Source organism: Sander vitreus, chromosome 12 (assembly GCF_031162955.1).
Source record: "Sander vitreus isolate 19-12246 chromosome 12, sanVit1, whole genome shotgun sequence".
Lineage (NCBI taxonomy): Eukaryota > Metazoa > Chordata > Actinopteri > Perciformes > Percidae > Sander > Sander vitreus.
The window spans coordinates 28075920-28091758 of record NC_135866.1 but is presented as its reverse complement, the minus strand read 5'-3'; the positions used below and the strand labels follow the sequence as shown (position 1 = coordinate 28091758).

General features: G+C 41.3%; 1 protein-coding gene and 2 pseudogenes across 1 annotated transcript; all 3 read right to left on the bottom strand.

Annotated features, from left to right (window-relative positions):
* Nucleotides 1-354: 354 nt before the first annotated feature.
* On the bottom strand, nt 355-2285 carry LOC144527131 (tripartite motif-containing protein 16-like). Its single transcript, XM_078265021.1, has one exon. It carries the CDS (start codon nt 2191-2193, stop codon nt 484-486), a length of 1710 nt encoding a protein of 569 aa, XP_078121147.1. The 5' UTR covers nt 2194-2285; the 3' UTR covers nt 355-483.
* A 1423-nt stretch (nt 2286-3708) lies between these two features.
* On the bottom strand, nt 3709-6129 carry LOC144527129 (tripartite motif-containing protein 16-like; annotated as a pseudogene).
* Nucleotides 6130-7851: 1722 nt separating this feature from the next.
* LOC144527074 (tripartite motif-containing protein 16-like) lies at nt 7852-9512 on the bottom strand (annotated as a pseudogene).
* Between the last annotated feature and the right edge of the window lie 6327 nt (nt 9513-15839).

The window sequence follows — 15839 nt, the reverse complement described above, 5'->3', positions numbered from 1 at the left end:
AAAATATTGTTATTTTTGTTCCACTACATTTATGTGTTAAGTTCTTTTTGGGATTAGAATTTGACATATATTTCAGAAAATGCCACACAGGGGATGTTTCTGCACTTTTAGTGGTTTGACACCATTTACCGTGATGTGTGACACAAAGTATGTTTATTATAAAAGGTTTCTATCAGCCTTAAAACATGTGGTTAATTAAAACATGCAGACAAAGTGAGCTGAGGTGCTTCAACCTCCACTACATATCTGGTTAGCAGGATGAAGGCGCCCTCTGGTGTTGTGCATCAGTTTTCACATTTTGTGATGTTTCACTGCAGGAAGACGTGACCAAACTTCCAACAACAACAGTAAAGAGACATTTAAATAGATTTAATATCACACTGTGTCAGTTTGTTTACAGGATTCCCACCCTGTACCACTGAAGTTGCATTCAGGGCACGTGGGAAACATGGGTGGGAAGAGTTTTCACTTTACAAATATTATTCACATCACATGTGAAGAATCATCTAAACAAGGCAAAGAATTTAAGAGTTTAATCTCAACACTGGTTCCATACCAGAAAGTACCAAGTCCAGCATAGAGAGGCTGAGTGAATGTGGTCTGGACTCTGTGGATGAGATCCATGTTTTTACAGAGGCTGTAGAAGGACAGAGTACCTGCACTGTGATCCAGGTACACTCCTGCTTTCCAGGGATATAAACCTGGGGTGGAATATTCAACGTTGTTGTGCCAAAACTTAATAGAGTTACAGTCACATTTTATCGCCCATGATTTGTCATTTCGTCCAAATCCACATTCATCCGAGCTCCCTGCTCTGCTGATATCCTTATATGCAACTGCTACATCAATCCCTCTCCCATCCCACTCAACCTCCCAGTAACAACGTCCGGTCAGACTCTCTCTACTCAGGACCTGTTTAGACCTAGTGAATCTGTCTGGGTGACTAGGATAAGACTGTAGTTGTTTTACTGATGTAGCTTTCCTGTTCCCCTCAGATAATAACAGCTCTTGGTGTGCTGTGTTTGGATCCAGTGTGATTTCACACAAATATTTTAAGAAGTCATCTCTGGTCTTGGGCTCTGGTTGTGACAGTAAAACATCCACTTCAGTTTCAGTCAGTGAGATGTTAGTCCATATCTCACTCAGAATCTCCTGTATTGTATCTCTGGCTTCTGACACAGCCACTGCCACATCCTCAAAGTAGCACAGAGGACGGATATTAATGTTGGATGAGTCTGTAGATTCACTGAGTGGTGACAGTGAGGAGTAGTTGTGGAGAAACTTGTTGTGATCCTCTGTCTCTGAGAGCTTCTTCAGCTCAGCGTCTTTCCTCTTCAGCTCAGTGATCTCCTGCTCCAGCTTCTCCTGAACCTCGATGACTCGACTCACTTCAGTTTTCTGCTGCGATCTGACCTTCTGCTTCACATCAAACCGTCTTTTCTCCATGAGACGGATCAGCTCAGTGAAGATCTTCTCACTGTCCTCCACTACTTTATTAGCAGAGCGATTGATAGCCTTCACCTCCTGTTGAAGCAGCTTCACATCTTTCTCTCTGTCCTGGATTCTCTGCTGGGTGTTTTGTCGATTCCCGTCGAGCTCTTTCTGCCTCTCAGTCCTTTCTGCTGCAGCTAAGACTGTGTCGTGGCCTTTATGTTCATCCATTAAGCAGAGATAACAGATACACTGCTGATCAGTACGGCAAAAAATCTTCATCACCTCATCATGATGAGAGCAGATGTTCTCCTTGAGATTCTTGGAGGGCTCCACCAGCCTGTGTTTCTCAAATATAGGTAATTCACAATGAGGCTGAAGGTGTTGATCACAGTAAGAGACCAAACACACCAGACAGGACTTGAGGGCTTTCAGTTTTCTCCCAGTGCAGACATCACAGGCCACATCTTCAGGTCCAGCATAGCAGTGATCAGCAGGAGCAGCTTGGAGTCCAGTCTTCTTTAGTTCCTCTACTAAAACTGCTAACATGGTGTTTTTCAGCAGGACAGGCCTCGGTGTGAAAGTCTCTCTGCACTGAGGACAGCTGTAGATTCTCTTATAATCCTCTCCATCCCAGTGGGTTTTAATACAGTTCATGCAGTAGCTGTGTCCACAGGGAATAGTCACCGGATCCTTCAGTAGATCCAGACAGATCGAACAAGAGAAGCTTTCTCGGTCCAGCTGAACTCCTTTCTGCGCCATTTCTCCTCTCAGTGACAACGCCTGTCTGAGTTTCACTTCCTGGGAATTGAAAGTAGTTTGAGCTGTGATCTAAAGAGTGTGTGTTTCTGCAGTGAGTGGGGCCTGTCAGCTCATGCACTTCACCACATGTTGGTTACTCCCATCTTACAACTGTAGATCTGAAGGGGAGGGAACAAGGAAATATGGACAGAGTGGAGCTCACTGTGCTTGAGAGCAGGAGAGGAGGGAGGGGTTAACAAGCTATGATTCATTCCATGAAGATGAGCCGAGTGAAAGAGATACTGTGTTCGACACTTGTTTACATTGCTCATTTCTCATTTAAAAACTCTGCTCACTTTTAGCTTTTAGCATGTAAACTCTTCTTAGAATCAGGCGGTTTGTAGACTGCTTTTCAGAATTATTTCTTCTGTTCTCCTAAAACACACTTTGGTTAACGTTTTTAATGCTTACTGTATTTAACATGTTGGATGATGCATTCAAACTTATCAATGTAGTCGGTTACCTGTCGCAACTCTGAATCTCTCAGGACATGAATGGACCACACAATTTCCCTCTGCTGTTAAGTTGAAACATTTACAGTGTTATATCCTTTCAGTATGGTCACAACGAACCAACAGTAGCAGTGCTGTTATCTTCAGTTTATATGAGTGAAGTTTTGAAGGTATACTGGTAAAATCATCAACGTTAAAAGTAACACACTGTAGTGAACCTGAACTTTAGCAGGTGGAGGCAGAAACTAAAATAAGTTAAGAATAAACAAGCAGCCTACACTATCTGTCAAATGTCAAACACTGGAGATTACTGTCTCTATAATAAGGGCAGAGTACAGACTAAACTAAAACTGTAGACAGTCGTGGTGCTTTAACCTCCACTACATCCTGGTGTTGTGCATCAGTTTTCACATTTTTAACCTGCTGTGATGTTCACTGCAGAAAGACATGTCCAAAAAACATCAAAAAACATCAGTAAAGAGACATTTAAATAGATGTAATATCACACTGTGTCAGCTTTTTCATGAGTCACACTCTGTAACACTGATGCTGCATTCAGGTCACATGGGAAACATAGAAGAGAAGAGTTTCAGCTCTTAGGTTGTAAATAGTATTTGGGAATGTGAGATTGGAAGCTAAACGTTAAAATCTCTCTGACTTCTACAATTTTGAGTAAACAACATTGAAATACTTGTAACCAAATGTAAAGAATCAGCTGCACAATATCTATCTTGGTGTTGTAAGAACCTTTATGTCTGTGTGATAAATCCTCTTCATTGGCTCAGTGCACAGAGAAAATGTTGGTTGGAAAAAGCAACAGGTGATGGAAAGCTGCTCATTCCTCCGTGACAAAAAGTGAGAAAAGTTGAAAGGACTGAGACTGACGGACTCGAAAACATGAACACTGTACTTTGTGGTGTTTAGGAGGAAAACTGCCTCAGTTCTACTCTCATATCAGTTTCACATTTTCTCCATCAGCTTTGTATGATACCCTGGAATAAAGACAAGAAGACAATACTTTGTTGATGTTTGTTTATTCATCATGTAAACCTTCAGTTTGTTCACACATCCCATCAGTAACGTCTGTTCAATGTTAACAGATTAACTTCATCCACACAATCACTTTGTTTGAATCTCATCTCACTTATTGAATATGATCAGAATTAATACAGTTCTATAATACCATATAACAACACTGACATTTGGTCTGCCAAACAAAAATAATTGCAAATGTGATTACAGATTTCTTTAAAATGTACACAAAAAATAAAATATCTAGGATAAAGAAGGTCTGGTGCTTTCTCTCTTCAGACCCATGCAGTGGAAGAGAAACAACAACCTACAAATGCATCAATGCAAATATTCATCAAACATTTAGAGCACAGAAAGTTACCATTTTTAGTTCAGATCAACTAACATCATCATGAGCATCAGTGATAGCCTCCATGGCTAAACAGACACAGGAAGGAGCGCCACCTAAAACAAACTCAAACATTTATACAACAACTAATGAGAAGATGTCAAAGTACATCCCATTATGTTTGATTGACAGTGGATCTCTGTGCAGTGAAGAAATGCCACCACAATCATCTCTCAGCAATAAACATGGAGACAAAATAGGTAAAAGAGTCAAAACACAGAAGTTAACCCTTAAATGACTTCTGTCTATTTGAGTTTACAGAACTCAGCAGTGTCTTTAGTAGTGGTAAAAAAACTAAGTCCAGCATAGAGCGGCTGAGTGAATGTGGTCTGGACTCTGTGGAGGAGAGTCATGGTTTCAGAGACGCTGTAGAAGGACAGAATGCCTGCACTGTGATCCAGGTACACTCCTACTCTGGAGGACACAGGACCTGGGACAAGAGTTCGGACATTCTTGTACAGAAGTTTAAAACTGTTATTGTCACATCTTATTGCCCAAGATTTGTCATTGAGTCCAAATCTACATGCATTCGAGCTGCCTGCTCTGGTGACATTCTTGTATGAGACTGCTACATAAATGACTTCACCTCTCCACTCCACCTCCCAGTAACAACGTCCAGTCAGACTCTCTCTACTCAGGACCTGAAACTCTTTAGTGAATCTGTCTGGGTGACTAGAAAAAGACTGTGGATGTAAAATTAATGTTCCTTTCCTGTTCCCCTCAGATAATAACAGCTGTGTGTGTGCTGTGTTTGGATCCAGTGTTATTTCACGTGAATATTTTAGGAAGTCAGCTCTGGTCTTGGGCTCTGGTTGTGGATTTGACAATAAAACATCTGCTTCAGTCACAGTCAGTGAAATGTTTGTCAATTTGTCATTTAGAAAGTCCTGTAGTTTATCTCTGACCTCTGACACGGCTGCTGTCACATCCTCAAAGTAGCGCAGAGGACGGATATTGATGCTGGGTGAGTCTGTAGATTCACTGAGTGGTGACAGTGAGGAGTAGTTTTGGAGAAACTTGTTGTGATCCTCTGTCTCTGAGAGCTTCTTCAGCTCAGCGTCTTTCCTCTTCAGCTCAGTGATCTCCTGCTCCAGCTTCTCCTGAACCTCTTTGACTCGACTCACTTCAGTTTCCTGCTGGAATCTGACCTGCTGTTTCACACCCGAGCGTCTTTTTTCCATGACACAAATCAGCTCAGTGAAGATCTTCTCACTGTCCTCCACTACTTTATCAGCAGAGTGATTGATAGCCTCCACCTCCTGCTGAAGCAGCTTCACATCTTTCTCTCTGTCCTGGATTCTCTGCTGGATGTTTTGTCGACTCCCCTGGAGCTCTTTCTGCCTCTCAGTCCTTTCTGCTGCAGCTGAGACTGTGTCGTGGCCTTTATGTTCATCCATTAAGCAGAGAGAACAGATACACTGCTGATCAGTACAACAGAATATCTTCATCACCTCATCATGATGAGAGCAGATGTTCTCCTGGAGATTCTTGGATGGGCTCCACCAGCTTGTGTTTCTCAAATGCAGGGGAGTCATGATGAGGCTGAAGGTGTTTCTCACAGTAAGAGACCAGACACACCAGACAGGACTTGAGGGCTTTCAGTTTTCTCCCAGTGCAGACATCACAGGCCACATCTTCAGGTCCAGCATAGCAGTGATCAGCAGGAGAGGCTTCATGCCTCAGACTGAGGAGTCCAGCCTTTTTTAGTTGCTCCACTAAATCTAAAAACATGGTGTTTTTCAGCAGGACAGGCCTCGGTGTGAAAGTCTCTCTGCACTGAGGACAGCTGTAGATTTTCTTCTCATCCCAGAACTCTTTAATACAGTTCATGCAGTAGCTGTGTCCACAGGGAATAGTCACCGGATCCTTCAGTAGATCCAGACAGATCGAACAAGAGAAAGTTTCCCGGTCCAGCTGAAGTCCTTTCTGCGCCATTTCTCCTCTCAGTGACAACGCCTGTCTGAGTTTCACTTCCTGAATTAAAAGTAGTTTGAGCTGTGATCTAAACAGCATGTGTTCCTGCTGTGAATGGGGCCTGTCAGCTCATGCACTTTACCACGTTGGTTACTCCCATCTTACAACTGTAGATCTGAAGGGGAGGGAACAACGACATGTATGGACAGAGTGGAACTTGCTGTGTTTGAGAGGAGGAAGAGGAGGGAGGGGTTACCAAGCTATGATTTCTTCCAGGAAGAGGAGTGGTTTGAGAGAGATACTGTGTGTTCAATACTTATACAATAGAGCTCATTTATAATTTAAAAACTCTGCTCACTTCAGCTTTTAGGAGGTAATCTCTTCTTAGAATCAGAGGGTTCAGAGACGCCTGCATGGGTTTCAGAATTTTCTTTTCTGTTCTCTGTAATGGCAAAAATTACACTTGAGCACTGTTCCTTTTATTTCTTATGTTTTTTTATTAACACATAGCCTTCTCTCAGCACTATTGAAAGAACAGTCTGTCTCCCCTTATCATGTTGATTCGATCCTGCTTAAACTGCTGAGACAGAAAGTCTGGGAGACGAAGCATAGGCCCTTTGTTTAAACTGATAAACTACAAGGACACTATAAACCATCTTCCTTCCCAGATCCGTTCCTCCCTAGTCAGTTACGATGTCCGGGGAATGTGACCCCAGATGTGAAAGTGGGGGACAGGGGATTAGGTGAAGTGGGTTTATGACACCTTGGGAGATTTAGAAAGGTATCTGACAAGATCTTTATCTTTATGTGCATGTTAACCTATAACCTGTTAACCTTATCTGGACACTGTCTGTGAGAAAATGTAAACCATTGTTGTAGATAGATCATGTTTGAATTGTCACTCCCCTTTTCCCAATGTGCATTTAAGCTCAGTGTTTCCTTGACTCATTTGAAGAATCGGTACTCACTGAGCTGTTTGTGCTTTTGTGACTCTGTTATTCTTCCTATATTTGCAAATATATCCTAATAAATACGAAACCCTAACTTGGTTCAGTTCTCCGACTGTCTTATTTGTTACATTCACTAAACTTTGAAACCTCTACCCCTGCTGGACCAGAAACTTCCATTACATCTCCTAAAAAAACAATTTGATAAACAGTTTTAATGATTACTGTACTTCACTTTTGGATGCAAACAAACTAGTAAACATAGTCGGTTAGTCGTTGCAACTGGGAATCCCAAAGGACATGAATGCACCAGTAACGTCTGTTCAATGGTAACAGATTAACTTCATCCACAGAATCACCTTGTTTGAATCTCATATCACTCATTGAATATGATCAGAATTAATACCCCATAACAACACTAACATTTGGTCTGCCAAACAAAAAAAATGTTAATGTGATTAAATATTTCTTTAAAATGTACACAAAGAGAATAAAATATCTAGGATAAAGAAGGCCTGGTGCTTTCTCTCTTCAGACTCATGAGGTGGAAGAGAAACAACAACAACCTACAAATGCATCAATACAAATATTCATCAAACATTTAGAGAACAGAGAAGTTACCATTTTTAGTTCAGATCAACTAACATCATCATGAGCATCAGTGATAGCCTCCATGACTAAACAGAGACAGGAAGGAGCGCCACCTAAAACAAACTCAAACATTTACACAACAACTAATGAGAAGATGTCAAAGTACATCCCATAATGTTTGATTGACAGCTGATCTCTGCGCAGTGAAGAAATGCCACCACAATCAGCTCACAGCAACAAACATGGAGACAAAATAATTTTCAGAGTTAAAACACAGAAATTAACCCTTGAACGTCTATTTCAGTTTACAGAACTCAGCTGTGTCTCCAAAACGATAATAAAGCTGTAGTCCAACATGGAGAGGCTGAGTGAATGTGGTCTGGACTCTGTGGAGGAGAGTCATGGTGTCAGAGACGCTGTAGAAGGACAGAATACCTGCACTGTGATCCAGGTACACTCCTACTCTGGAGGACAGAGGACCTGAGAGGGAAGTGTAAACTTTATTGTACCAAAAGTGGTAACGCTTTCTGTCACATTTTAAAACCCAGGATATTTTATTTTGTCCAAATTCATTCAAGCTCCCCACTCCACAGATATTCTTGTATGCGACCGCTACATGAACTCCATTCCCTCTCCACTCCACCTCCCAGTAACAAGGTCCAGTCAGACGTTCTCTACTCAGGACCTGAAATTGTACAGAGAATCTGTCTGCATGACTAGGATAAGACTGTTGGTCTCTCGTTTATGTTCCTTTCCTGTTCCCCTCAGATAATAACAGCTGTGTGTGTGCTGTATTTGGATCCAGTGTGATTTCAACTGAATATTTTAAGAAGTCAGCTCTGGTCTTGGGCTCTCGTTGTGGATTTGACAATAAAACATCCACTTCAGTCACAGTCAGTAAGATGTTTGCCCATGTCTCTCTTAGAAGCTCTTGTAGTTTATCTCGGACTTCTGACACAGCCGCTGTCACATCCTCAAAGTAGCGCAGAGGACGGATATTGATGCTGGGTGAGTCTGTAGATTCACTGAGTGGTGACAGTGAGGAGTAGTTGTGTAAAAACTGGATGGGATCCTCTGTCTCTGAGAGCTTCTTCAGCTCAGCGTCTTTCCTCTTCAGCTCAGTGATCTCCTGCTCCACCTTATCCTGAATCTCTTTGACTCGACTCACTTCAGTTTTCTGCTGCGATCTGACGTGCTGTTTCATATCAGAGCTTATTTTCTCCATGAGACGGATCAGCTCAGTGAAGATCTTCCCACTGTCCTCCACTGCTTTATCAGCAGAGCGATTGATGGCCTTCACCTCCTGTTGAAGCAGCTTCACATCTTTCTCTCTGTCCTGGATTCTCTGCTGGATGTTTTGTCGACTCACCTCGAGCTCTTTCTGCCTCTCAGTCCTTTCTGCTGCAGCTAAGACTGTGTTGTGGCCTTTATGTTCATCCATTAAGCAGAGATAACAGATACACTGCTGATCAGTACGGCAGAATATCTTCATTACCTCATTATGATGAGAGCAGATGTTCTCCTGGAGCTTCTTCTCCACCAGATTGTGTTTTTTAAACCCAGAGGAGTCATAATGAGGCTGAAGGTGTAACTCACAGAAAGAGGCCCGGCAGATGAGACAGAACTTGAGGGCTTTCAGTTTTCTCCCAGTGCAGACATCACAGGCCACATCTTCAGGTCCAGCATAGCAGTGATCAGCAGGAGAAGCTTGGAGTCCAGCCTTCTTCATTGCTCCACTAAATCTGCTAACATGGTGCTTTTCATCAGGACAGGCCTCGGTGTGAACGTCTGGCTGCACTCAGGGCATCTGTGGATTCTCCTTCCATCCCAGTTGCGTTTAATACAGTTCATGCAGTAGCTGTGTCCACAGGGAATAGTCACTGGATCCTTCAGTAGATCCTGACAGATCGAACAAGAGAAGGTTTCTCATTCCAGCTTAACTCCTTGCTGTGCCATTTCACCTTGTGTCAGTGACTGCGTGGTGTGCTCTGATTTAAATCAGAACTATGTCTTTTTGTTCCTGTTCATTTGCTAATCCTCACTGAGTAGCACCAATCAGCTCCTGCCCTATCATCTGTGGTTACACCCATCTTCACACATGCAGATCCGTGAGGGGGAGGCAACAAGGCAACATGTTCACAGAGTTTGTAAGTGTAGCAAGAAGAGGGATCGGTTAAAAAAAAAAATTATTAGAAAGTGTACTTTTCACTGTGATCATTATGCAGTGAAGATTAGAAGAAAAATACAATTATATATCTACACGTGGAGTTCTTTCAATTACTTTCATGTTACAACAATGATAGCTAACACTGCAAAGATTAACGATCCCATTATCAGAAGAGGACATCTTCACATGAATGCAAACACTGTATCTGTTTGTTTCAACAAGTTTTCTTTTAAATATGTAGTGACAAATTGCTTTAGGAAAAAGAAGAAAAGAGAAGGAACATGTTAAACATTGATTTATAAAGTTACAAAACCATATTACTAAAAGGTTTTCCTAACGTTAATCACACTGTAGTTTCCGTGTGCAGATATTGTAGAAAGCCAAGACTTTAAAAACTCCACCAAGAATAATTTCAGAGTTTAGCAGAATAGAAGAGAAGAATATTGATCTTCGTGTTTGACACAATCCCCTCTTTGTGCAATAATGAATCATATGTTTTTGTTTTGCTGCAAATAACTAATGACTAACTATTGAGAGTCCAGAACCATTTCCATGGCCTTTGTCTCTGTAACTGTTGTTCACCATCTGGGTCTGAGCTTTCAACTTGCAAATATAACACAAGCTTTTAATGTCAGAACTAGCATTACAAGGTGTGAAAACTAGAGCTGCCACTGGGAGGCGAAAGACTTCCACTGAAATTTCACCAATGTGGAGAAATTATTGGTTTTGAGCTTTTTGTTTTGAGAAAAATAGCGCACGTGCACACACACACACACACACACACACACACACACACACACACACACACACACACACACACACACACACACAAACCAACTGTGAAACAGCTGCAAGTACATTTGGGATTTTGGTCCTTCTTTACCAGTTGAACCAATCCTGGTTGGTCATTATTACCCACTACAAGGTGAATTACTGCCCCCAACAATTAGTACTCAGTGCTTCATTGTGGAGTTTTGTGCAAAATTCTAATCTATTTGTATTACAATATTTTTTGTATCTGGTAAACTCTGATTCACAGCTAAGCAAGCTAAGGGGACAAGGACAGATTTACAGAATCAAAGTACAGGTTTATCAAGGCTGTTAGAGAAGTTAAACGACTGTACTCTGAGGAACTCCAACAGCAGTTCTCAGCAAACGACTGCTTCTGTCTGAAAGGGTCTGCGAGAGATCTGCAACTGCAGACCTAAAGCCTCCCACTCCACTAACGACTAGTGCATGGCTAATGACCTGCAGTTCTATTGTTGTTTCGAAAGACAATGGGACATTCCTAAATGTAAATGGCCTTCATTGATATAGACTACTCAAAGCGCTTTTACATAGTACAGTAACCATTCACACACATTCATACTGTATGTGTGTCAGATAAACATTCACACATTCACACACCAATGTCACAGCATTGGGAGCAATTCACGGTTCAGTGTCTTCCCAGAGACTCTTTGACATGGGACTGCAGACCACCAACCTTCCGATTGGTAGGTGACCGCTCTACCACCTGAGCCACAGCCACCCCTATAAGTAACAACTTACTCCATCCTGGGCGGGGACGTTAACAAGCTGGTCAAGAGACAGAACTATGGCCCTGTTCAGACCTCTTGCTTTTACATGCGTCTGACAGCTCTATGTACGTCTGTTCACAGCATTAGAATGCGTCTCCTTTACATGCATCTTAAGTGACTACTTTTGTTCGTATCTTCCACTTCCCCCACTTAAAATGTGATATGTCAATGTTGTGTGCACAACTTCTTTCTGCTGCCCCCAAGTGGCCAGCAAATGGTTATTGCAGGTTTAGGTATATATGTGTGTGTATATATATATATAAAATTAGACAAATAAACGCCTGTATCCTCTGTCTGAGTCACTATAGTATGGCAGCTCTCTGCTGTATGAGTTTTCAGTCTGAATAAGTGTTAATAAGACTGAGGGAGAAAGTTACAGCTACTCTCTCATGGCTTCTATTTCTTCTGCTCGACACTGTGCAGGAGCAACAGCCAGATTGTTATGATGATGCGTACATCTGGATCACCGCATGACGTAAAAGCTTGCAGACTCTTCTTCACTTCACAGCTCTCATCCACTCGCCGCTGCTTTCCAAAAACTTACTGATGGATTAGATTTCCGTTTAATTGTCGCTGCAAGAGTATACTCTTTGTTGTATCAGACAGGCTAAACCAACTGTGGCAGTAAAACAGCCTTTGTTTTCCATAAATCCATCAGACACGGTTAATAAAGTCTGCAGAGCCAGTGCAAGGTGCAAGACATCATAGTTTAGTGAAGTTAAACGTCCACCAGATACATTTCAATCACTGATGACAGAAATACTCGATTGGAAGAAGACCAACTACTTTCAAACTCTTTTCTTATCACTTTTTTCCCCCAATTTATTTTACTTTGATTCAGGCCACATTTACCATGTAAACCATGTTCCATCCAGATACACTGACAGGAAGCTATCAACACATTTCCCACCATTCATTTTATTTTACTGCTTTCATCTGCTTCGGAATTTTATTAGACAACCTAGATTACAGAGAGGAAAATAGAAGACTGTATGGGTGCGAGGACGCCTTTCATCTAATGGCACCATTAGATAAAAGGCGTCTTATCTCCATTATACCTAAATGCAGCTACACTGTACATTTAGAATCTTATTTAAGTGTAAAGGGCATTGAAGTCTGTTTTTCTACAGAATGAACATTTGAAAAAGTAGGTTGCGCCCGAGAATAGGGATGTCTTTGTAGTCATGGCACAAAGAGATGTAAGCAGGTAACATAAGTTGTGCTTCCATTCAATTGTCAGATGAATTTTTAGCGAACTTTTGAAATGTTGCAAAAGAAATATGAATTAGGTGTGTTTCCTTCAACTGGTTTTGAGCTTATAAACTAGGTTACAGCATATTTTCATCAGAAGTTGTATGAGTAGAGTTTAAGAGTAAAAGAAGTTGCGGTTGCTAACAAGCTAGTCTCGCATTGCCAGACCTTCCTCCACAGCGCTGCGGAGGAAGGTCTGGCTAGTCCACGTAGCATTCCGGAATGGGAGAAAAACATGCTCTGGTTTATTGGCATTTCTTGAAAACCAATCACAATCGTTTTGGGCAGTGCTAAGCGCTGCATGGAGCCCTGGTGGCGCTGTAAAATAGCCTCTGGAAGGAACTTGTTTTGGTGGAACGTGTACGTTCAAAAGTTGTTTCAGTCATGCAACAGAAAACTCAGATTCAACAGATAGTCTAGCTAACTGTCTGGATTCACCCTGCAGAGATCTGAGGAGCAGTTAACCATAGTCCTCATAAATCAACCAGAGTTCACAATTCAAACAAAGAAAACAGTAACGGAAATACGGCCAAAAAGAAGGACATATGGCGGAATTTCCAGCAGCAACTGGGCAATCCCGGAAGTGAACATTCGAGGATATAGACTACTAACAAGCATGTGGCAAGGTGGTGTTTCCCTTTTCCTGCAACATTCATGTATGGGAAAATGAAAGTATCTTCAATTTCCCAAGGACTATGAAACTCACTCACTAACCACATATGTGCCATATCTAATTATATATATATAAAGCCTGGAACAAAAGAAAACACATAACTTATGGACAGTAGTGAGCTCATAGAGTAGATCTCGCAGAGCATCATTTTGCCTAGTGTATGATTGTCCAAGCGTACTTATGTAAACACAATGTCTGTCTGTCTCTCTCTCTCTCTCCAACAGTACCTGCCCAATCTGTTTATTTTCTACTGGTACCATCATTTATTTTGGTCTGCAAGGGCTTGATGTTGAAATGTCAATTTTATGTTAGTACCCTACTTGTATTTACCCTGTATTTATCAGATTTGTTGGTGTTGAATTGTACATTTTATACATGTATCCTTTATGTCAGCACTAGGAAAGTGTTTATTTAAAACTACTCTGAATAATCCTATAATGGATGGGCCGTGTAAGCGAATAAACAATTAAGTCATTTATTCATTCATTCATTCATTCATTCATTATCACTCAGCCCACCATGCGCTAATTTGAAGCAAAAAAAGAAACACAATTACACACAGCAGAGACTGGAAAAAAGGATGTCAGTGTTTGAGCTATGGCGACCCAGGGGATTAACATATCAACAGCTTCACCTGCGGCTGCAGTGTTAAGTGACAGTGAGGAAGTACATGAAAAATACATTTGGGATCCTGCCTGCACAGCTGACACCTCCTCCCCGCTCTTTAGTTCGCTCATTTACAACTCAGTCAACTCTGGTTATAGATTTTCTTTGTTTTATCACGTTTATGATACGAACAAAAAAGGCTTCATTCTTTTTTTCAATTTTAAATGTAGGCATTTTAATTCTTACCTTGCACGGCAGCTGAACTCTCACAATATCATGAGATCCCGCGAGAATACATATCACACCAAAACCCATCTTGTCAGGCTTTAAAGCTCTAGTGCATAACTTTTTTATAATAATGAACGTCCGTTACATTCAAGCCATTGCCAAATGAGTTGCTACAAAGCTGATTAAGACTATCAGCTCCACACAACTCTCTCTGGATTTCTCAGTATGACTATGTTCAGGAGATTGTGTCGTCCAGCGACTTTCACACACAGAAACTCCAGTGAAGATAATGACCTCTTCTGAAGAGTCCATCATGTTTTTTTTTAATCCTCTGTGTCCTCCTTGGTTACTAGCAACTGTGTGGAGGAGTGGTGGGGGGGCTGTGCACGATCACGGAAGACTTGTATCATGTGGACGCGCCAACAGTTTTGTTGTCATTACTTAGAATTCCTCATGGGGGTGACAGAAACTACGCACTATAGCTTTAAGTAATGCCTTTGTGTCTGAACTACCAGCTTACCAAACCAATCAGCGTCCGGGGACAAGCTACCGGTTTGGTTTTTGTGGGTTTCAAGGCCGCGACTGTCGGTTCATAACAACAATGGTGGATGTGACAGACAAATAGTTCATCCTAGGGCTGCAACTAACGATTATTTTCATTGTTGATTAATCTGTTGATTATTTTCTCGATTAATTGATTAGTTGTTTGGTCTATAATGTCAGAAAATGGTGAAAAATGTGGATCAGGGTTTCCCAAAAATCCCAAGATGACGTCCTCAAATGTCTTGTTTTGTCCATAACTCAAAGATATTCAGTTTACTGTCACAGAGGAGAGAAGAAACTAGAACATATTCACATTTAACAAGGTGGAATCAGCAAACTTATCGATTCATCTTTGCTAAAATCTTTTTTTAAAAGTTCTTGATCTTTTCCAAACAGTTTCCAATGACGGCTTCGTAGATGGTTTTGTGTTAACAAATCATCTGTCTCGTCAGGTTAATTGAATTCACCCGAGAGCTGTACTTGTAGTCGCAAGCTTCAGTGTATTTATAAGGTTTTAACTTGTTTATTGTCATTTGCACAACAATTACAAAGAAGCAGTTGTTGGCAATGAAGATGTTAAATCTCTGGCTCCCTGCAAAAATGCTCATTAAATATGTTTAAATCACCCAGGTAAAAATGAGAATCAAGAATGACATAAAAGCTTCAATTTGAATGTATTAATGTGCTTTTCTGTAAATAGGTGACAAGGCGAGTTGAATTTTTAATGGATGACAGGGATAATCTAATGATAAGACCTCCTTCAGGTTGTGTTTGTTCTACCCTGTTTTTATGTGCATTTATGTCATCTATCTACTGCTCCGGAAAGCACTTAGTGACGGGAAAAGTATACGTTCGTAGTTAGATCTAAAAAAAAAATGGACACATTTTTATTTTGATTCTGATGGAGCCGCCCAGAGGAAAGTCACATCCAGAGTGACAAGTGGATTGTGAAACAGAAAAAGCAAAAGCCCTTTTCATAAACTTTACAGGACACGTCTTTCCAAAGAAAACTGAATTTCTGGAGGGCTTCCTGCTAGGAGATACTAATTTGCTGTCAGGCAGCTCTGAGGGAGCGTCGGTAATCATAAAAAAAAGATTATTTCATGTGTGACAGCAACAGTGAGTGGTGATGTTATCCTGAGGACGTCAGCCAGGCTTGTGTGTGTTTGTGTGTGTGTGTGTGGGTCATCTGAAGACATCTTGACTCTAACACAGACTGACACGAGAATCCAGCC